General features: G+C 55.6%; 1 protein-coding gene across 29 annotated transcripts in view; it reads right to left on the bottom strand.

Annotated features, from left to right (window-relative positions):
- The window catches only part of NFASC (neurofascin), an 87,696-nt gene that overhangs the window by 39,296 nt on the left and 26,311 nt on the right, over positions 1-22,089 (bottom strand). For 16 of the 29 annotated variants that reach the window (XR_004360861.1, XM_032710473.1, XM_032710481.1 and 13 more), the window contains exons 2-18: positions 19,782-19,946; positions 19,149-19,166; positions 18,101-18,206; positions 17,795-17,991; positions 16,432-16,554; positions 15,087-15,257; positions 12,036-12,086; positions 7,512-7,623; positions 6,731-6,915; positions 5,964-6,095; positions 4,964-5,107; positions 4,180-4,291; positions 3,912-4,078; positions 3,216-3,363; positions 2,482-2,606; positions 1,620-1,655; positions 791-892 (exon numbers count right to left, since the gene is read on the bottom strand). Coding sequence is in view for 28 of the 29 variants with exons in the window: in XM_032710473.1 (XP_032566364.1) it covers positions 791-892; positions 1,620-1,655; positions 2,482-2,606; positions 3,216-3,363; positions 3,912-4,078; positions 4,180-4,291; positions 4,964-5,107; positions 5,964-6,095; positions 6,731-6,915; positions 7,512-7,623; positions 12,036-12,086; positions 15,087-15,257; positions 16,432-16,554; positions 17,795-17,991; positions 18,101-18,206; positions 19,149-19,166; positions 19,782-19,875 (2,023 nt within the window). In the remaining variant the exon portion in view is untranslated. The remainder of the gene's footprint in view (positions 1-790; positions 893-1,619; positions 1,656-2,481; positions 2,607-3,215; positions 3,364-3,911; positions 4,079-4,179; positions 4,292-4,963; positions 5,108-5,963; positions 6,096-6,730; positions 6,916-7,511; positions 7,624-12,035; positions 12,087-15,086; positions 15,258-16,431; positions 16,555-17,794; positions 17,992-18,100; positions 18,207-19,148; positions 19,167-19,781; positions 19,947-22,089) is intronic. The other 13 variants (XM_032710484.1, XM_032710489.1, XM_032710499.1 and 10 more) reach the window with 5 other exon arrangements.

The following is a 22,089-nucleotide window of genomic DNA, read 5'->3' as shown; positions in this document are numbered from 1 at the left end:
AGGGATGGGTGAGGGGATGGGTGAAGGGATGGGTGAGGGGGTGGGTGAGGGGTTGGTGAAGGGATGGGTGAAGGGTTGGGTGAAGGGCTGGGTGAAGGGATGGGTGAAGGGATGGGTGAGGGGATGGGTGAAGGGATGGGTGAGGGGTTGGTGAAGGGATGGGTGAAGGGTTGGGTGAAGGGATGGGTGAAGGGTTGGGTGAAGGGATGGGTGAGGGGATGGGTGAAGGGTTGGTGAAGGGGTGGGTGAAGGGATGGGTGAAGGGATGGGTGAAGGGAAGGATGAAGGGATGGGTGAAGGGATGGGTGAAGGGATGGGTGAAGGGATGAGTGAAGGGATGGGTGAAGGGTTGGGTGAAGGGCCACATGAAGGGTTGGGTGAAGGGTTGGGTGAAGGGATGGGTGAAGGGCTGGGTGAAGGGCTGGGTGAAGGGCTGGGTGAGGGGATGGGTGAGGGGTTGGGTGAAGGGTTGGGTGAGGGGATGGGTGAGGGGATGGGTGAGGGGATGGGTGAGGTGTTGGGTGAAGGGATGGGTGAGGGGATGGGTGAGGGGATGGGTGAGGGGATGGGTGAGGGGATGGGTGAAGGGTTGAGTGAAGGGTTGGGTGAAGGGTTCTGTGAAGGGATGGGTGAAGGGTTGGGTGAGGGGCTGGGTGAAGGGTTCGATGAAGGGCTGGGTAAGGGCTGGGTAAAGGGTTGGGTGAAGGGCTGGGTGAAGGGCTGGGTGAAGGGCTGGGTGAAGGGTTGGGTGAAGGGCTGGGCTCACAGGGGGTAGTGGGACCAGTCAGACCTGTGATGGGGCTGTTGTTGTCGTCCCCAGGGATCCAGGTGAGCCGCACGCTCCGCTCCGCCAGGTCCGTCAGCTCCAGGTCACGGGGCTGGTCGGGCCGTGCTGTCGGCCCAGGAATGACACAAATGAGGCTGGGATTGTCCCAGGAGCTGGGATTCCCAGTTTTCCCATTGCTTTTCACCCAGACCCATGAGGGGCACACGTGCTCCAGGGCACTGATCCCATCCTGCAGCTCTCAGGACCGGTGCTAATTATTCCTTGCCTTTAAACCCTCCCTGTCCCTGCACCACTGGCGGTGGAAGCACCAGGGAGTGGCTGAGCAGGGGGTTGTTTGACCTTACACAGAGCTGTCCGGAACAGGAATGCAAACAAACAAACAGGGTGGAAGGGAAACAAAACCTCAACAGAAACATAAACTCGTTGGAAATTCCCTGAACACAACTCTGGTTTCTTTATCCCTTCACAAGAACTTGTTCAGGCAATAACAGGACTAAATTCTGTCCAGGGAAAGGTCAAGGGCTCAAAAATTCAAGGTGAATTTTTTCTCCTGCCAGGGTTCAGCATTTTCAAGCGCAGGTAAAGTGATTTTTTTTTCCCTCTTTCCCTCAGGAGAGCATCCCAAAGGCATTTTTGGGGCACAAAATGCCGTGGTAAAGGACCTTCCTACCCACTGCCATCTGGCTGGCTTTTGAAGGACAACTTGGAGAGGACTTGGAAGCACCAGCTCCCAGATTTTTCAGCTCTGACACTTTCCTGCTGGCGTTACTGGCGAGGCAAACCAAAATCAACTCAGGAAACAAAACAAAGGCAACAAATTAGTGCTGATTACCTTTGGGTAACTCTCTCACACGGTTAGCAGGGACGGCTGCAAGGTAAGACAGTGCTTGTTAACCGGGTTAGTTTAGTCATTAAGCTTGGGTGGCCAAAGGAGCACCTGGTAAACGTAAAATCACACACACAGTTACGGGTTTGGGAAGGAATCGACCCTGTGTAGGGAGCAGAGCAGGGACATCCTTCCCCCAGACACCTCCAGCTGTGCCCTCACAGCTCTGTTCGTGTTTGTGATGCACGGGAAAGGGGAAACATCAGCCTGGTGTGGGGTTAATGAGCTATTAGGGGGACGGGAAGGGGCAGAAATCAAGCCCAGTGGAATTATCAGGGATCCGGGGGTCCTGGTGCACTCCAGCTCTTGGAGGGCACTGGCAGGTTGTGGCATTCCCGGGAATCTGAGGTGACCCAGAGCAGGGGATGATGAATCTGTGTTTTCCAAGCACAGGTGGGGAGTGGACTCAGCTCTGTCCCTGCCTGTGCTGCCAAGGGGACACACAGGGCCAGGACCCCCCCCAACTGGGTCACCCCCAACTCCCCATTGCTCAGCACCCCAACACCCCGTCAAATTCACTTCCAAATTTAGGACTGTTCCCACAGAGCTCCAACATCCACACTGGGATATTTTTGGCCGTGTGTAATAACCACTCTCCTATTTTTTCCCTCTCAAACACGAGGGTTTTTTTTGGGCTCCAGTTCAGCGCCGGCGCCCGGGACGAGGCAGAGTGTCCTTGCCACGTCCTGTGAGGGAACTGCTGCCCTGCCAGCACCTCCCTGAGCACCCAGGGGACACCCTGGTGAGCAGAGACCTCTCAGCCTGACCTTGAAGGGGGTCTGTCCTGTTAAAAACGGGGCAGCTTTACCGAGCACGGTGAGATAGGCCTTGGCCGAGTCCTTGTCCAGCTCCGTGCTGGCCACGCACGTGTAATCCCCCTGGTCCCTCTCAGCCACGCCAAATATCGTCAGACCATCGTCTTCTTTCTTCATCCTTCAAGAAAAGCAAGAACCACACCACTGTTCCAGGCAGCAGCACCGAGGGCTGAGCGTTCTCTGCCAGGACACAGCTCCGAGCCCGACCAGAGCAGGAGGATGGTTCTGCTCTGAGGGTTTGATCAGCTGAGGATGTGTTGAGCTATTCTGGGAAACCTCATTTCCTAAGGAATCAGCAGATGTGCCCTGGAGTGTGTCTGGGGAATAATCACACCTTCAGGACAACAGCCAAGCTCAGGCTGGTGGCCCGGGATCAGATCTCCCTTCCCAAGGAGGGAGTGAGCCATGGGAAGGAAATTAAAGCTGCCCCAGGCACGGCAGATAAACGTTAATTTTGAGGCGGGTTGTTATTAACTCACCCCTTTTATCAAGATGTCCTAAAATATCTGTAAATAAAACCCACAGCAAGGTCCTGATTTACTGATAAATCAGCTGCAATTGTTGAGCAGTGGCTGTTGGAAGGAGCTGGCAAATTAAAAGTATCAAGAACGTCAAACACTGCCTAGATGGGAACTGGGTATTTATCCACATTATCCTGAAACGTTCTGTAAAAATGTTCCCAGCAATCCTGGGAGGGAAGATCCGTGAAACTTCTGGAAACACAGACCTGCTTCCCAGGTACAGGGGGGCATCATCCTTGAGCCAGGTGACCGTGAGCCTCAGGGTGGGGTCGTGCTTGATGCGGCAGTGCAGGCGGGGCATGGAGCCCCTCTTCACCACCTGGTCCTCGGGCCCTCTCACAATCCTGGTGGGGTCTGCACGGGGGCAGAAGGGAAGTGTCAGGCACCAAATCCCTGGCTCTTGGCTCAGGAGCTTGGTGAGGATTTGGTGGTGCTTGGAGAGGACACACACATGTTTGTCCAGCTCGGTGGATGAATGGCCTAGGATACGACTAAATTAATTCACCAAGCCATTAATTCATGCTGAACCTCTAAAAAACCCCCAGTTTTCTGAGTCAGCAGTCACATTTGCTGAACAGGGAAAGCCCTGGCAGAAACAATCCAGAAAATGTTTTCCTGTCCTCGGTTAACCCTGAGGAACACTTTGCTTTGCTGTTTGCACTGCTGATGGCATCTCCCAGCTCAAAACCCACACCAAGCCCTTCTGCAGCTCCAGCACATCCCCAGCCTTGTTTTCTTCCAGCACTAAAAAGGAATTTGTACCATTTTCCAGATTCCAGCTTTCAGTCACACAGTGCCTGTCCTGCTGACAGACCTGGGTGCACCACCACCAACCTCCCTGACCCGGAATCGTTATTTCTGCTGCAAGTTCCAGAACATCCAAGAGCCCTTCACGTCCCTACCTTTGACCTCCAGGCGAACCTGGGCCTCTGCTTTGCCCAGGATGTTGGTGGCCACGCAGGTGTAGATGCCCTGGTCCTCCTTCCGAGCCATGAACATCTCCAAGCTCCCGTTCTCGTGGGCCTTGTAGTTCCCTCCGTCCAGCGTGTTCCCCTGGCCGTTCTTAAACCTCACAACACCACAAAGGGCTGTTGTAAGGGAAGACAGAGCAGGAAAACCCCCTCCTGTCCCCAGCCCTCGGCCTGGCAGGGGCTGTGCTGCAGCTCTTACCATCGCAGGGTGGGGATGGGGGAGCCGAAGAAGGGGCAGTCGAGCCGGGTGCGGTTGTTCTGGATGACCCTGATGAGCTGGTTGCGGGGGGCCAGGATCCGGGGGGGCACGTCTGCAAACAGCACAGAGCATGGACATGGAGAGGGATGAGAAACCAGGTCCTGCTGCTCCTTTCCAGCCTTTCCATCCACCCTCCTGTTTCTTTTGTTCGCTTTTCCCACCGGCGCTTTCAAAACCCGGTGGAGCTTCTCCAGTCCCTCTCCTCTCCTCTCCTCTGCTCCTCCCCTCCCTTCCAGCCTGGCTGCAGGACTCAGCTTGTGTCCTGGGACTTGGTAGGTCCAGGGCAATGGATTTCTGCTCCAAAGCCCAGCTGCAGAGGTCAGGAACCTCCGTGGAGCAGCTAACGACAGAGAGGAAAGCAAATGGAGAACTTCTGCAGGGAAAGGGGGGTTTATAAAAGAAGAGGGAGAGCAGCTTTTTATGTGGGCAGGTGGTGATAGGACAAGGGGGGAATGGTTTTAAATAGAAGAGGAGAGATTGGATAAACACTGGATATTAGGAAAAAATTGTTCCCTGTGAGGGTGGGGAGGCCCTGGCACAGGTTGCCCACAGAATCAGTGGCTGCCCCATCCCTGGGAGCGTCCAAGGCCAGGCTGGATAAACTTGGAGCCACCCGGGCTAGCGGGTGGCGACAGCAGGGTGGAACTGGGTGGTCTTTAAGGTCCCTCCCAAGCCAGAGCAGGCTTGGGCTGTGTGGCAAGCGAGTGCAGGGGGTTGTGCTCACCCAGCACGCTGACGAAGGCGTTGGCCAGCAGGTAGCCGTGCTCGTTGGAGGCGTTGCACTGGTACACGGCGCTGCTGCCGATCTGCGTGTCCCGGAACACGATGGTGTCCCCGGCCACCTCCCGGCTCGGGTTGTGGGCAGAGGCTTCAACACAACAGAGCACTCTTTTAAAAAGCCCGTTTTAAGTCAAGAACTCACCGAGCAGCAGCACAAAACGTCCTCCCAGCCCGGCCCGGGGAAAGGCAGGGGGTGGTTCATGACCTCCCCAGTCCCAACGGTGAGCCCGTGGTTCGGCTTGGACTCACCTCAGGCACTGCCCTGAACCAGCAGTGAGGGTTAGTAAATCAGCAAAAACCACCCTAAACTAGTAGTAGTGGCCCTAATTAGCAGAAACAACCCTAAACTAGCAGGAACAAAACCCTAAACTAGCAGTAAAGACCTCAAACAAACAGAAACTGCCCTAAACCAGCAGTAAAGACTCTAAACTAGCAGAAACTACTCTAAACTAGTAGCAATGGCCCTAATTAGCAGAAACAACCTTAAACCAGCAGTAAAGACCTTAAACTAACAGAAACTGCCCCAAACTAGCAGTAAAGACCTTAAACTAATAGAACCTACCCTAAACTAGTAGTAACAGCCCTAATTAGCAGAAACTGCCCTAAACCAGCAGTAAACACTCTAAACTAGCAGAAACTAGTCTAAACTAGTAGCAATGGCCCTAATTAGCAGAAACAACCCTAAACTAGCAGTGAAGACCCTAAACCAGCAGAAACTGCCCTAAACTAGCAGTAAAGACCTTAAACCAGCAGAAACTACCCTAAGCTAGCAGTAAAGACCCTAAACTAACAGAAACTGCCCTAAATTGGCAGTACCAACCCTAAACCAGCATCAGGGCCAGTGTGTGGGGCTGGATCCCGTGCAGTGCCTGGCACCCCAGCAGCAGCTCTGGCTCACCCCTGGGCCAGGTTTGTGGTGGGGTTGGCACAGTCCCCCCACTCACCTTCGATGGGCTCCCCGTTCACCAGCCACTGGATGGAGGGTTTGGGGTTCCCGTTGGCTCGGCACACCAGCCTCCCGTCCTCCCCCGGGGCCAGGATGAGGTTTTCGGGTTCATCCAGCCAGTATGGGGCAGCTGGAAAACACCCCAGGGCCCCAGTTACACCCCAGGGCCCCAGTTACACCCCAGGGCCCCAGTTACATGGGCAGCAGCTCCCCCTCCTGCCAGCTCCCCCTCTGCTGCTCCCTGGAGATGCAGGGCAAGAAAAATTCCCTCCTCTCCAGGGGGTTTCTCCTGGTGGGCTCAGGGTCTCTCCCCTCTTGGCCACACAAGCCCACACTTCACGTCAGTGAAGTTCAGCTGAGAGCTCATCTCACGCTGCTTTTGGGTCAGTTTGGATGAGGTGGCTTCAAACTGAGGGAAGGTTTAGGTGGGATCTGAGGGAGAAATTCCTCCCTGGGAGGGTGGGGAGGCCCTGGCACAGGTTGCCCAGAGAAGCTGTGGCTGCCCCATCCCTGGAAGTGTCCCAGGCCAGGCTGGAGCAACCTGGGCTAGAGGAAGGTGTCCCTGCCCATGGGACAGTCTTCAACATCCCTTCCAACCCAAACCATTCCATGACTCTACCAAGACCCACGGATGGCTGGACATGGCACAGAACCAGCCCCTCAGGGAAGCCCCCAGTGCCCCTCCCAGCAGCCAGAGCACCCCTCCCGTGCCCTCCCAGCTCCTGGCACGGGGGTCCCCGAGATGGGAAGGTAAAGGTGACGTACCCTTCACTCTCACCGAGATCGTGTGGCGGATGCTGCCCATCTTGTTGGAGGCCAGGCAGAAATACTCCCCGGAGTCCTCCTCGGACACGTTGGAGATGCGAAGGGCCTTGTTGAAGTTCTCCAGCTTGGTTTTGCCCACGGGGAGCTCCCCTCCTTTCTTGTACCACATGATGTCCGGTGCTGGGCTGAGGAGAGGGGAGCAGCTCAATGCTTTTGCCAGGCAAGGAAACGGCTCCAAAGAAAGCGGCGGATGATCCTGCACTGGGAAGCACTCACAGCCAGGGAGAAGGGCTGAGCCAGCTGCTGGACCACCCTCCTTCAGACCAGCACCCCTAAAGCAGGACCCTGAGCACCACCAGCTTCACCTCATGGCCTGTGCTTGGGGGGTGCAGGATCAGAGAACCCTGGAATGCTCTGGGTTGGAAGGGTCCTTAAAAACCATCCCACTCCAACCCCCTGCCGTGGGCAGACCAGCAGGGCACTGGGGTAGAACCACAGCTGTCCTCACCCACAGCGTGGTGAGGAGCTCCCAGGAGATTCACAGATCTAAGGAGAAACCAGTGGGGAATTATCCCCGGACAAGGATCCGGAGACACCTGCAAACCTCAGCTCTCCGTTTCCTCGATGCTTTTGTGCATCCAGTAGGTTATGAGAGCCTCGTTAAAAGAGAGGAATGACCCCTTTTTCCCAGACAGAGGTGTTTCCATGGTGATTCAGCACCCTGGTCCCGGTCCATCCCACTGGGAATGACCCTGTCCCCCCCCTCCCCGGGGGTACGTACACTCCGGACGCGATGCACTCCAGCAGGAGATCCACCCCCCGGAGCACCATCTGGCTGCTGGTGGTCCCGTAGGGATACATGAAGCTGGGAGTCGTTTCCGTGATCCCTCGGGCTGGAATCAGCAGGGGAGAGAAAGAGAAAACAAAAACAAAAGAAACAAAACACGGGGCTTTTAAAAAAAAAGTCTCCTCGGGGGCCAGAAACACAAGGGGGGAGCCTCCCCCCCCCCCCCCGCCCCTGCCGACCTGGGAGGCTGAACTCCCCCAAAAATGCACCTGGAAGGGAGAGGAGGGCTCCAAATAGGGTTTAAATGAAGAAATGAAAGGGTGGAGAGAGGGTGCTGGGCGGGCAGGGGGGTAGAGAAGTAGCAGAGGGTGGGCAGAGGGAGCTGAGCCGCGGGAATTGTCCCTGCACCAGCAGCTCCCACCTTTCCTGCCCATCCCTGCCTCTGGCACAATGGGCTGAAATGGGATGAGACTGGGAAAGACTGATGGACAAACACGTGATGAAGGACGAAGTGGTCACAGGAAGGGTTTGCTCAGGCAGCTGGGACACTTGGACACAGAGATCCCGGGAACATGGAGCATCCCGGCGCTGCCTGGGGGCTCCAGCAGCACCAAAGAACTTCTCCAGCCTCACCAAGGGCCTGGAAGGGCAGTGCCCTTTGGAAAGGAACAACTCAGCCACCAGAATGACACATTTCAGGACTGGACAGGGAAGTTTAATAGGAGAAAATCAGGGGAAGACATGAGGCAACTCTCTACAGATACATACGGTGAAGATCTCTCTTTGTAGGGGGGAAAATTATTTATTTATGGAATAAATTCCATTAATAAGTGGAATTTATTGACCTAGATCTGGATCAGTGAGGACAAAACAGGATGAGATGGGTTTGAAAGCAGCAGTAGCAGAGATGGAAGTTATGAGATTAGGAAAGGGGGTGGAATGGGCAGGGCTGGCACAGGGGCACTACAAATCCTGGGGGGATCCATGGGCAGAGCCCACCCCAGGGCAGGAGCAGGAGCTTGGGGTGCAGCCCAAACCCTCTCCTGAACCCCCAAAGCTTCTTTGGTCTAGTGAGCAGGAGGCAGCTGGGTGTGCCCAGTGCCAGGAGGATTTGGGGGATGCCCACGTTTCTTTGGGAAGCCTCCAGAGCTGTGCCAGGGGGAGAAGGAGGGGGGAGAGAGGACAGGGGCTGTGCTGGAGTTCCCAGCCTGGCACCAGGGAAGGGAAACTCAGCCTCAGGAGTTAATCCCTGCCTTGGAAAGGACTCCTCACCAGCCAGAGCCACACATCCCACTGTGGGACATCCCACTGTCCCACAGCCCCGGCTCCAGGGGGATCCCTGAGGGTTAGTCAGTTATTCCATTAATGGATTACCAGGGCAGGGAGAGCTTTGCTGGATCCACAGGGGTTGGTTCTCTGGGCAGGTTCTCTGGGCTGCCCTTTGCATCCCTGCCTCTGGAGAGGGTCTCATTCCCAGGTATCCCAACCCATCCCAGGCTCTGGGGGGGCACAGCAGAGCCAGGGGCTGGGTTTGGAGCCGGAGTTTATCCCAGCTCCCACCTCTCCAGCCACATCCATGAGCTTCTCCAATCTGATTAGGGCAGTGGGGTATTATTTTATGGGCTTTTGTCAGCAAACAGGTTGCAGGACTCACTCCCACTCCAGCCTGAGCCCAGGGCAGAACTAGCAGAGCTAAAGCAGCAGTGCAAGCCAAATTTTGTGAGCCATTTATTAATGATGACAATTAAAAATAAGGGAGATAAATTAGTATCCTACCCACCTGTTTAACAAACCTAACAACAACAACGTTGCTCAGCTGAGAGACTTTTTGCCTCAGTGCAGCACCACTAAGAAATGTTTTGCTGTTTCTAAGAAGGAGCAGCCAGAAATTCTCCCAGTTCTGCTCCGGCTCTGAACGTGTGGAAGCTCCAGCTGGAAGCTCTCAGCCATCCAGCAAAGTCTCACTCATCCCTTTGGATGGATCAGAACTGGAAAAATAAATCCCCTGGCTATTTCCTTCTGCTCCAAAACAGACTCTGCTTCCAAACTGGTGGTACCAGAAACATCCACTGCCCCCTCCCACAGCCCTGACCTGGTGACATCTAAAATTTCTCCATCCCCTCTCGTGTCCAGGGCTGTGCACACCCTGACACGTCCCAGCTGCTCTCCTGCTGCACAGCCAGCTCCAAACACCCCACAGCTTTGCCAAAAAGGACAGAGAAAAAACCACCAAAACAGGCCTTGGTTTCCATTAAAAAAAAAAAAGCGAGAAACTTCTGCTAATAAAATATCCAGTTAATCCTTTTAGCTTGTTTTTCCCTGGATAACTGCAGCCAGTTTACCCCCACAATCCAGCTTGGCAGCAGGGAAATCCCTGCACTTGCCCTGGGTGGGATGTCCCAGGGGCTGTTTGGGATGTCTGTCCCCCCAAGCTCGCATCCACACAGCACGTCCCATGTCCCTGAGATAAGGAATATCCCAGGAATGAGACTCCCAACCTCTGGAGATCCCTTTGCCAGCTGGCTCCAGTGCTGTGCCCGTCCCAGCACCCCAAGGCAGAGGGACTGAGAGCCCCGAGACCCCCAAACCCCCCAAATCCTCGGGATCCTGATGTCCCTGTGCCCACCCCAAAGACTCCTCGCTTGCCCCAGCTGGTTCCAGTGGCCAGCAGAGCCAGGCAGGACATTCCAGGGAGAACCACGGGGTCAGCAGCAAGGCAAAGGGCTGAGGGTAACAATTATTCCACCAGCTCATCAACTGTTAATTAATTAAGTGCTGGGTTGGACTTAGGTCTGCACAGGGGTGTGAGGGAGCGACTGGAACTCACTGGGGCCAAGAAGTTTTCCAGGGGGTGTTAAGTGCAAATAGTCCTGACAATGCAAAGAGCAGAAAGTTTATCCTAAAATAGGAATAGGACAGAAATCTTGGAGGCTGTGCAGATAAAATCTCGTTTTCCCGACTAACTCTTTGGGCATCCCTTTGCCCTGAACAGCAACGAGCAGTGGGAGCTCAGGCAGCCCAGGATCACCCCTGTCCACTGGATTTCTCAGCCCAGGACCACCCCTGTCCACTGGATTTCTCAGCCCAGGACCACCCCTGTCCACTGGACTTCTCAGCCCAGGATCACCCTGTCCACTGGATTTCTCTGTCCCTGAGAGAAGCATCTCCTCTCATTCCTTTCTCCCCGAGGAATGATGCAGCTCGTGCAGCCCCCCTGGAAGCTGATTTTGCTGACAATCCCTTTTCCCAGCCGTTTCTCCAAGCATTTCCAGACCATTCCCAGCCCCTTTGCTGCCACCAGCACTTCCAAGGCTGGTTCTGCCTCAGAGCACCAGCCTTGCTCCTTCCCCAGCACCCTCAGGAACCTCCTGCTCCTGATGCCAAATCCCCGTTCCCTGGGCAGGGAGGGAACTTGCCTGGCACAGTCCCCTCTTCTCACACTCCAGCTCTGTCTGCTCTGGGCTGGCAAAAGCCCTCCTTGTCCCCAAAAGTCCCCACGGCACAATAAGAAGTGCCCTGGGTTGTGCCAGGCCCAAGGGAAGCTGTGGCTCCAGGGAGGGGACACTCCAGGGCACGGTGGGGACCAGTGTGGGGCATCCCAGGGGTTGTGCCCACCCTGCTGCCACCCAACCCCGGCCCCAAAAGCAGCAGGAGGGGCAGAAAGGGAGTCCTGCCCCATGGCAGCACCCGAGCTGGGGGGCTTTGGTGGGGTGTTCACATCCCTGGCACTGCCTGGGCTCTCAGCATCACCCAACCCAGCCCCATCTCCCAGATTATCCCATCACATCCCTGACAATTCCAATCCATGTGACAATTCCAATCCATGTGACAATTCCAATCCATGTGACAATTCCAATCCATCCTCGAGGCAGCAACCCCGCCCCAGGGAGACCTTCCTGGTTTTGTGTGGGAGACAAAACTGATGAGTTTGGGATGGGCTTTTCCCAGCAGAGGCAGGACCCAGAGGGAATTCCCTGCCCAGAAAAACAGGGCAGGAGCCTCGGGAAAGCCTCCAGCACACGTCCAACCTCTCAGCACGAAAAAAAAGCTCCCAGATTCCAAGAAAACCACATACTCCTCTTTTTTTTTTTTTTCCCCTTTTGTTTTTCCTCTCCCAGTCACTGCCTGGTTTTAGCTGCAAATACACAAGATGCCCTTTCTGGAGCTGCTCTTTCTGAGGACACCCAGAAGGGGGACAGGGAGTCTGATCTTTAAATCATGAGCCTTTTGCCAAGGACAAGACACAAGAGGGAGCAACCCCGGGCTCTGCAGATCCTCTTAACCCCAGCACCTCCCGAGCTGGGGCTCTGCAGATCCTCTTAATTACCTTAAAAACCTCGCCCCTTTGAAAGGGTGAAAGCTTCCAGGGGGCTTTGGCTTTGTGTCCCTAGTTTTTTTTTTGGGCAAAGCTGAGGCCACAACCCCCCCCGAGGGGCTGGGGAGGGCCCGGTTAGTGCGGGGTCAGTCGGGTTAGGCGGGAGGTTAAACCAGGGGCTCCAAAAGCCGGGCTTGACTCACCACTGTACATGGCAGTGTGATTTCGTAAAGACGTTTCGTTATGGGGCTTCTCTGCAATAAACAAAACACTGTGAGCGACTCCAGGGGCACGAAGCGAGTTGGGGACGGGCAGGAGGCAGGACAGGGGACAGAAAAACCTCCCCAGAGCGAGTTGGGGATGAGCAGGAGGCAGGACAGGGGACAGAACAACCTCCCCAGAGCGAGTTGGGGACAGGCAGGAGGCAGGACAGGGGACACAAAAACCTCCCCAGAGCGAGCTGGGGAGCAGGAGGCAGGACAGGGGACACAAAAACCTCCCCAGAGCGAGTTGGGGACGGGCAGGAGGCAGGACAGGGGACAGAAAAACCTCCCCAGAGCGAGTTGGGGACAGGCAGGAGGCAGGACAGGGGACAGAAAAATCTCCCCAGAGCGAGCTGGGGAGCAGGAGGCAGGACAGGGGACACAAAAACCTCCCCAGAGCGAGTTGGGGATGAGCAGGAGGCAGGACAGGGGACAGAAAAACCTCCCCAAAGCGAGGGGGGGACGGGCAGGACAGGGGACAGAACAACCTCCCCACAGGCAGGGGCAGGGAGACAGAAGCACAGCTGCCCTCCAGGACAAACACGGCCACAAAGGGGTTGTTTTTCCTCCTGCCAGGTGGGAAGGCAACTGAACTGTGTGTGAAAATCACAGGGTAAACATTTCCTAGAAGTGTTTGGCACTCTGTGTTTTTCTATCTTTTAAAAAAAAAACAAAATAGCTTTTAAAAAAAAACCAAACAAAAAACCCCAGCCAAACAAACAAAACCAAGCAAACAAAAACAAACAAAAAAAGGAGATGATTTTTTTTTTCCTCTCAGTTTCTTAACCACAAAGAAAATCGTCTTCCAGCTGCTTTTTTCCCCAGCACAAAGCAGAGGCTGGGCACAGCCAGGGGTTGGGCACAGCCAGGGGTTGGGCACAGCCAGGGGTTGGGCACAGCTGGGCAGTGGTGTGGTGATGGGGAAAGGTGAACAAATCAAAATAATAATAATAATAATAATAATTAGGCTCTAAAAGCATAACCTGCTGCAAAATCCCTTTTAATGACAAGGTAATGAGAGCACGTTGTGTTCCAGCTCCTCAATAAGATGCTGCTCTTGTTTATGGACACCCAGCACGAGCCCTCAGCTATGAAGAATGATCACCACTCTGAGAGGAGTGGGGGGGATTCATCATCCTGACCTGAGAGCGCTGCAGGATCTGCCCTTCCCAGCTCACATCAGCACCCAAAAGGGAGTTAAGAGAGCCCAGAAGATGCCCAAGAGCTGCCTGGACCTGGATCCACCACCAAACAATGCACAGAGGCATCCCTCCCTGCAGCCTTTCCGTTCTCCTCTTCTTGCATCCCATGGCAATCCCATGCCATGATTTGCCAGCAGCTTGGTGAACCCTTTTTTAAGGAGCCAGAGCTCCTGGCTGGAGGCTGAGATGATCAAAGAGCCTGAGATAAATTCGAGCTCAGCCCCTTTGAACAATGTAAATATAAACCACTTTTTTCTGTAGTGACAGGTGAGAAATCAGAGCCTGAGTTCTCGAAATCACAAAAAGAGCTCTGGGGGGCTCCTGGGGTGGAATTCGCATCTGATCACACAGTAGATGTTTCCTGAGGAAAACTGGGAGAGAGGGTCCAATTCTCCACACCCTGGGAGTGAAGTGGTGGCCCCTGAGTGCAGCAGGAGGGGGAGCTCGTGGTTCTGTTCACACAAACCCACCAGGGTTTCACCCACATCGCTCCTGGACCTGCACAGATCTGTCCAGGCTGGAGCCTCTGGAGGCTCAAACCACCCCAGATCCTGGTTTGCCAGGATTTCCCCAGCTCACACTAATCCAGGGCTCAGTCCTTCCCCCCCAGGTGAGTGCTGGGGTTCTCTGCCCAGCTCTGTAAACGGGCAACTAAAATTCAGAATTAAGGACCTGCTCCCGCTGCCCTGCTGGCAGAGAGCCTGCTGGAGCATTTGAATTGCTGGGTCTCTACTCAAGCTCTGCACAGAGGAGAAACTGCTACAAGGAAGTGTAAACCCCCCCCAGGTCCTGTCTGAGGTCCCTTTAACAGCAATTCCTGCTGATTTGAGCTACTGGGAGATCAAATTAAACTCCCACCACTGGCAGCCAGGAGCTCCTCGTGCCTGCTCTGCCCCCCCCAAAACACAGCCAGCACCCTCTGCCTCCCGGCTGGACCTCACTGGAGAGGGGTGATGGCTCCTGGCTGATGACTGGGGCCAAGAGAGGATGGGTTTATATTGACTGCTGATTTTTTTGGTGCTCTGCACACACCTCCCACCCCCCCAAAATAGAGCCCGTGCTCTGCAGGACCCGCAGCGACTCAGCAGCCTCAGCTCAGTCCCCTCTGCAAGCGGCCCCACAGCACATCAGGGACTCCTTTTCCTTCAAAAAACCTCCTTTGTGGAGCAGAAGCTGCTGGAGGCTGGACCTGCTCTGCAGAGAGCCCTGGGTGTGCCCCTGGTGTCCCCCAGGGTGATGCTCCTCACGTGGGGACACCGAGATCACCCAGGGTCACCCCCCGAGGGCTCCGTGCCCCCTGCCAGCACATTCCCAGAGGGAAGGAGCCAAACAGCAGCTGGGCAGGGACACCCTGAGCCGGGCAGGGCTGGCACACACTCAGCTCCCCACCCTCGGGGCAGCACCAGCCCCTGGAGCCAAACCTGGAGCAAACCAAGGCCACTTCCAGCTCCACTTCCAGCTCCTCCAAGGGGGAACGATCCCCCAGGATTTCACCTTTCCCTGCGGATGGTGGGAACACCCCACCTGTGCTGGAACCCTTCCCAGCTCATCCCAGACACGTGGATTTAGGGATACCTGCACCAAGAAGCTGCTGGAGGGGAACCAGCCCCCCCTCCCTGCCAGAGGAGCCCCCCCCAAGGACTATCATCCCTCACCCAAACCCCTTCCTGTGCCGTCCTAAATAAACAAAGGAGGCCACTCTTCTCCCTGGGAGGTGCCAAGGACAGGATTGAGGTGTCTGGAAGGAAAAACCCCGGCCAAGGGGGAGCCCCAGCCCCGTGACACTTACTGGTTTTCACCTTGAGGGTGAAGGGGTTCTTCTGCTGGATGGTGTGGGTGAAGTGGAAGCGGGCGTTGCAGCTGTAGTCGGTCAGGGCGTCCTGCAGGATCACGTTGGAGAAGTAAAGGTCCCCGTTCTGCCCCTGGGACACTCGCTTGTCCTGCTGGATGGGCTCCATGGCTGCGGGCACAGCGGGCACAGCGGGCACTGAGACAGGGTCGGGGGCTCCTGCCCGGCCCCAGGGCAGGGGGGGGTCTCTGAGCTCTGAACCAGGGTGAGGACCCTAAACTAGCAGGAACAACCCTCAACTAGCAGAAAAAAACCCTAAACTAGCAGTGAAGACCCTAAACTAGCAGGAACAACACTAAACTAGCAGTAAGGACCCTAAACTAGCAGGAACAACCCTAAACTAGCAGTGAAGACCCTAAACTAGCAGTGAAGACCCTAAACTAGCAGTGAAGACCCTAAACTAGCAGGAACAACCCTAAACTAGCAGTGAAGACCCTAAACTAGCAGGAACAACCCTAAACTAGCAGTGAAGACCCTAAACTAGCAGGAACAACCCTAAACTAGCAAGAACAACACTAAACTAGCAGTAAGGACCCTAAACTAGCAGAAAATGTCCTAAACTGGTAGTAAGGACCCTAAACTAGCAGGAGCAACACTAAACTAGCAGAAACAACCTTAAACCAGCAGGAACAAACCTAAACTATCAGAAACTACCTTAAACTAGCAGCAGCTGCCCTAAACTAACTGAAACTGTCTTAAACTAGCAGTAAAGAGCCTAAACTAGCAGAAACAACCCTAAACTAGCAGAAACTACCCTAAACTAGCAGAAACCACCCTAAACTAGCAGAAACTACCCTAAACTAGCAGAAACTACCCTAAACTAGCAGAAACTACCCTAAACTAGCAGAAAATGTCCTAAATTAGCAGAAACAACCGTAAACTAGCAGCAACTGCCCTAAACTAGCAGAAAATGCCCTAAGCTAGCAATAATAACCCTAAACCAGCAGTAAAGACTCTAAACTTGCAGAAAAGCCCTAAACTAGCAGTAACAGCCCTAATTAGCAGGAACAACCTTAAACTAGCAGAAACTACCTTGAACTGGCTGTAACAACCCCAAACTAACAGAAATTACCTTAAACTGTCAGAAACTGCCCTAAACTATCAGAAACTGCCCTAAACTAGCAATAACAACCCTAACCTAGCAGTAGCTGGGCTGAACTAGCAGAAACCAGCCTAAACCAGCAGGAACTGCCTTAAAGCAGCAGCAGGGACCCTAAAGAGGGTTGTTGGGAGCCCTGCAGGGGGTGGGGGGGGGTGCAGGGTGGGAAGGGGGTTCCCCACTCACAGCTGCTCATCCAGAAGATGACGGGTGGGGGCAGCCCCGGGGGGGGGTTGCACTGCAGGCTCAGAGGGGCCCCTTCATCCACCTCGATCACATCCACCTTCTCCTTGGGCCACAGGGGAGACTCTGCCACGGGAAACAAGGGCACGTGAGGGAGGGAGGGCGGGAGGGACAATCCACGGAGCTCTTCCCGCTGGGCCTGGCCTGCTTTCCATGGGGTGGCCTCGATGCAAACTTCATTTCTGCCTGGGCATGACTCCCTGAAATCCATGCCCTTGAATCCATGCCCTTGAATCCATACCCTTGAATCCATACCCTTGAATCCATACCCTTGAATCCATGCCCTTGAATCCATGCCCTTGAATCCATGCCCTTGAATCCATGCCCCTAAGTCCATACCCTTAAATCCATACCCTTAAATTCATGCCCTTAAATCCCCTAAATCCATACCCTTGAATCCATACCCTTGAATCCATGCCCTTGAATCCAGACCCTTGAATCCAGACCCTTGAATCCAGACCCTTGAATCCAGATCCTTAAATCCATACCCTTGAATCCATACCCTTGAATCCAGACCCTTGAATCCAGACCCTTGAATCCAGACCCTTGAATCCAGATCCTTAAATCCATACCCTTGAATCCATGCCCTTAAATCCATACCCTTGAATCTATACCCCTGAATCCATGCCCCTGAATCCATGCCCTTAAATCCACACCCTTAAATCCATGCCCTTGAATCCATGCCAAGTGTTTCCCTGTTGGTTACAGCCATAACCCCCCACCCCTTCATCCTGGTGCTGGATGCACCTGGAGACAGGTGAGAGCTGGAGGAGGCTGAGATCCCAGAATCCCAGAATATGCCAAGTTGGAAGCGACCCACAAGGACCATCCAGTCCAACCCTCAGCCCTGCACAGACCCATCCCCAGAGTCCCACCCTGTGCCTCAGAGGATCAGCCAAACCCTCCTGGAGCTCTGGCAGCCTTGGGGCTGTGCCCACTGCCCTGGGGAGCCTGGGCAGTGCCCAGCCACCCTCTGGGGGAAGAACCTTGTCCTGAGATCCAACCTGACCCTGCCCTGGCACAGCTCCAGCCCTTCCCTGGGTCCCATCCCTGGTCCCTTCCTGAGGAAGTTGGAACTGCCATGAGCTCTCCCCTCAGTCTCTTCTTCTCCAGCTGGACACACCAAGTGCCCTCAGCTGCTCCTCAAGGCCCTTCCCCACCTTTGTTGCCCTCCTTTGGACTCTCTCTGATGGCTTCACATCTCTCCTGGCCAGAACTGTCCCGGTGTTCCCGGTGAGGCCACACCAGCTCTCCGTGCCCCCTCCACGGCACAGACCCCCCCCCGCCCTCCTGGCTGGTGACTCACTGGACACCTGGAGGTGGATCTTGCTGGAGAGGGCAGTGCCATAGTCGTTCCTGGCGAAGCACTGGTACTCCCCCTCGTAGTCCTCGGGCCTGCCCCCGCTGTGGAAGTCGATGACGAGGGTCCCCGAGCGGCGCCGCATCGACACCTTGGGGTCCTTGGCCACGTTGAAGAACTTTCCATTCCGAGTCCAGGAGAAGCTGCAAGCACAGGGTGGTACCTGGGGGAGGTCCTCACCTGGGCTGGCAGAGCTGGTGGTAGCCCTGGCACAGCCAGGTTGGAGGGGAGCTGCTCCGGGGGGGCACTTACGTGGGCACGGGGTTCCCTTTGGCCTCACACTCGATGAAGATGTTGTCCCTGGGGTCCACGATGTAATCCTTCACCGACTGCTTGGTGATGGTAGGGGGCTGGGGCACTGCAGGGCAGAGGGGACACCCTGAGCAGGGCTGTGCCCACCCCTCTGCCACCCTGCAGCACATCCCAAGGGGATGCCAGCCTCTTCCCCAGCCTCTTCCCAGCCTCTTGCCCAGCCTCTTGCCCAGCCTCTTGCCCAGGCTGCACCCTCCATCTGTGGTTTACAGCCCTGAGGAAACTGCCACAAGCACGGGTGGGGTGGGCTGCTCTCCCCTCCCAGACCGTGGCACTGCTCAGGTTCCCTTTAGGTACCAAAACCCCTCCTGGTTCTCACTTGGGGGCTTGGATTTCAGAAATTCCACGGTTACGTTTTCCTGCTCCCACAGAGTGAATCCCATTGAAGCCCATCCTGCTCCTCAGGGAGGGGCTGCAGCTTCCAGGGACCCCAAGACATTTACAGGGGCTCCCTGTGCAAGAAGGAGGCCCTAAAACCCCCCAGGTTGGCCCCAGAGGAGCTCAAAACTGGTGTTTAGAGGGGCAGGGCTGTGAAAAGGGACACCCGAGCCCAGAGCTGCTGTAGGATCTGGCTCTGGCCCCGAGCTTGGAATTGAAGATCCCAGCCCAGAGATGAAGGTCTAAGGGTGTTTGCTCATCCCCCCCAGAGCCAGTGATGCTCCAAATGTGTCAGGAGGTGGGGCTGAGCTTGGCACACCAGCTGGTGCCAGGCAGAGGAGCCCACCCTGCCCTCAGGGCTGCCAAAAGCCACAACAAACCCCTGCAGAAACAACATTCCCGTGGCGAGGGCAGCCTGGCTCCCACTCCAGGGGCAGCCCAGAGCCCAGGAACACCTCCCGAGCTGCTCCAGCTGGGCAGGAGAAGTGGCTGCTCCTGTTCTGGCCACGGGCAATGCCCCCACACCCAGGGTGTGCCCCCGGCAGCCCCCTGCTCTGTGCAGATCCCTCATGCAGAGGACACAGACACACAGAGGGCAGGGAACACTTACATTCACTCTGAATACTTGCTGTTATCCCCCAAGTGCCAGCAGAGAGGAGAGAAGACAAGAGGTTAGTTGGGGAGCAGCCCTGGGTTTCTCGTGCCCATGGACCCAGTGGGTTGTTCCAACACTCCACACAAACCATTCCACAGCTCAGGCATGTCCTGAGCTTCCCCCTCGCTGCCCACGGGGGAGAAGCTGCTGCTAAGGGGTCCTGGGGGCTCTCAGCTCCTCTGCAGGAGGGTTTGCCATGAAACACAGCACAGGCTGCCTGGGTGGGCTTTGGGGTGCCCACCCCCCTCACCTGCAGTGCTGGAGACCCCCCAGCAGTCCAGAACATTCCCCCTTTCCCGTGGCTTATCCTGAGCCCCCAGCTTGGCTCAGGTGCTCTGCTCCACGTTAAGACGTGGTTTTGAGCCCCCTGCTCAGTTTTTGAGGCAGATTGGCTACACCAGAGAGGATTTAGGGTGACTTTCTGGAGGGTGAGTGGTTTAAAAAGAAAAAACAGCGACAAACAAAGGAACAGGAGCAAAGGGAACCCGGTTGTGGAGCAGGAAACCCCCCCCTGTGCTGAGCAAACCTTCACTCCACCTCCTCCCCTGGTTCAGGGGGAGATGTGAGAGGGGTGAAAGCACAACTTACGATCCAGAGGGACCTCGATGGTGCTGCCGAGGTGCTGGAGGCAGAGGGCAAAGACGATCCCTGCGCAGGGGAGGAGGTGCCCGGGCATGACCATCCTGGAGGGCTGGGCAGGGGCAGCCCCTCGGAGTGTCCCCGGGGCAGCAGCACGTGCAGAGGGATCCTCAGCTGCAAAACAAACCCAGGCCACCATCACAGCTCCGTTCCTGCGGGAATCGAGGGTTTCCAGCTCCCCCAAAAATATGTTTGTGTGGAAGGATGGGGGTGTGAATAGAGCCAGGGGTGGTCTCCAGGCTCTCGTGGCCCAGGTACAAGCACTGTGGGCACAGCTCTCCCACCCCTGGGTTGTTCTACTGGCATAAAATCAGCTTTAGGGGGGTTATTTGTGCTCAAACCGTGGAGGGACCCCTTGGATCACAGAATCACGGGATGTGCCAAGCTGGGGTGGCAGGAGAAGGGCCTTGCTCTCCCCTGGCACCGATGGAAAGTCACTCAGAGCTGCTGGACACAAAAGCAGTGAACAGTCCCCAAAGGATAAAATAAAAAGGACGACTTGCTGATTAAAGAAGTAATAATAATAATTCTATTTTATGGTCAAGAAATGCCTAAAAATATCCAGTCCCTCAGCCAGGGCACTGGGATGAGCCTCTGCATTCAGCCTGGGGATAGCAGGGCACTGGCTCTGGACCCCCCCAGTGTCCCAAAGAGCCTGGCACCGCCCTGGTACAGCTCTGGGAGTGGGGGCACAGAGAGACCTTTCCTGCCTGGTCTCTGTACAAGCCCATTTTCCCCCAGCTCCAGCTGCTTCCCTGCCCAGACACTCCCTGGTGCCAGATGTGCCTCTCACCCAAAGCTCCTGAGATGCTCCTGGCCAGGACCTCATTTGCCTCACCCCCCCCACTTTCCATTTTGCTCCTGACGAACCCCCCAGACTCCCAAAGGAGCAGCAGGGAGGACAATTCCCCCCGTGGGGACAATCCCCCTCCCTGGGGGGGGGGGGCTGCATCACCTGAGTCACCACTCACTGTCCAGAGCAGAGCTGTGGAAAGGGCAGTAGCTCCCTCAGCTGAGAGCAAAAGATACCAGCAGGACAGGAAAGAGTGGAAAGAGTGGAAAGAGTGGAAAGAAGAGTGGAAAGAAGAGTGGAAAGAGTGGAAAGAGTGGAAAGAGTGGAAAGAGTGGAAAGAAGAGTGGAAAGAAGAGTGGAAAGAGTGGAAAGAGTGGAAAATCCCCAGCCCTGCTCCTGCCTGGCCCTGGCAGGGGCTCTGGCCGGGATGTGGAGCAGCACCGAGGTCATTTGGCGAGCAAGGGGAGCCCGTCCTCCTGGAACCTGGAACACAAACCCCCGGCTGCAGCTCGGGATGTGTTGCCCCTTCAGCTGCCCCCGAGCTCGGGAGGGAGGGAGGGAGGGTGGGAAGAGGGAGGAGGGACCCTGCACGACAGACAGAACCCGGCAGCAGGGGCTGTGGCAGGAGCAGATGTCCCAGAAAACAACCGGCCCTGCCACATGGCCAGGGAAGCTCTGCTGAACCCCCCACGGGCTCCAGGCAGCTCTGGGGACGCTGCTCACTGTCACCCTGCTGGGCAGCACGAGGGGTTGGGGGTTCTCCCCCAGGTCCTCGCTGTCCCAGTGCGTCCCAGTTCCACCAGCTGGCAGGCTGGAGGCCGGGGAGGGGCTCAGAGGGGAGCGTTGCTTTGATCTATTCTGCTCGTTCTGAGGGTTTTCCAATCCAGCTGTTGCCGTAAAAATAGTTGAAGGACAGAATAATTATAGGGCCGGGCCAGTAATTAAAGTCATGTCCAGCACTTGTGCAGTCCTGTGATCAGGTCATGCTGAACAAAGCTTTTCAAATTACTCCTTTAGCTCCCTGTCTGAGGGAAGAGATCATTTTGATCTGCAGCCTTCCTTTTTTTAAAGCAGTTCATTTCTCCAGTTGCAGCTTAAGATGAGTGATGGACCCGCTGGTTTTATGTCTCTCTGTCCCTGAGCACGAATCTGACCTGAGTTATGAACTGAACCAGCCAGTTCTGCAGCCAGGGAGGCAGCAGGGAGGAGGGTTCTGGAGTCCTCAGGATGCTCCCAGAGTGATGCTTCCCATCTCTGTCACAAAATGCTTTAAACCCTCTCCATTCCCAGATATCTCAGGGCAGGGAGGGGGAAAGGCAGCAGGGATTGATTGAAGCAGTGCACATGGACAGGCTGATTTGGGGCTGGAGAGCCAAGAAGGTGTTGTTTTCTTTAGGCTGAGTGGTTGTTGAGGGAAGGAAAAGGAGGAGGTGCCTTTGGGGGAGATTTGTGCATATTGGAATA

This window comes from Chiroxiphia lanceolata, chromosome 25 (assembly GCF_009829145.1).
Source record: "Chiroxiphia lanceolata isolate bChiLan1 chromosome 25, bChiLan1.pri, whole genome shotgun sequence".
Lineage (NCBI taxonomy): Eukaryota > Metazoa > Chordata > Aves > Passeriformes > Pipridae > Chiroxiphia > Chiroxiphia lanceolata.
This window is presented reverse-complemented; position numbering and strand designations above follow the sequence as displayed.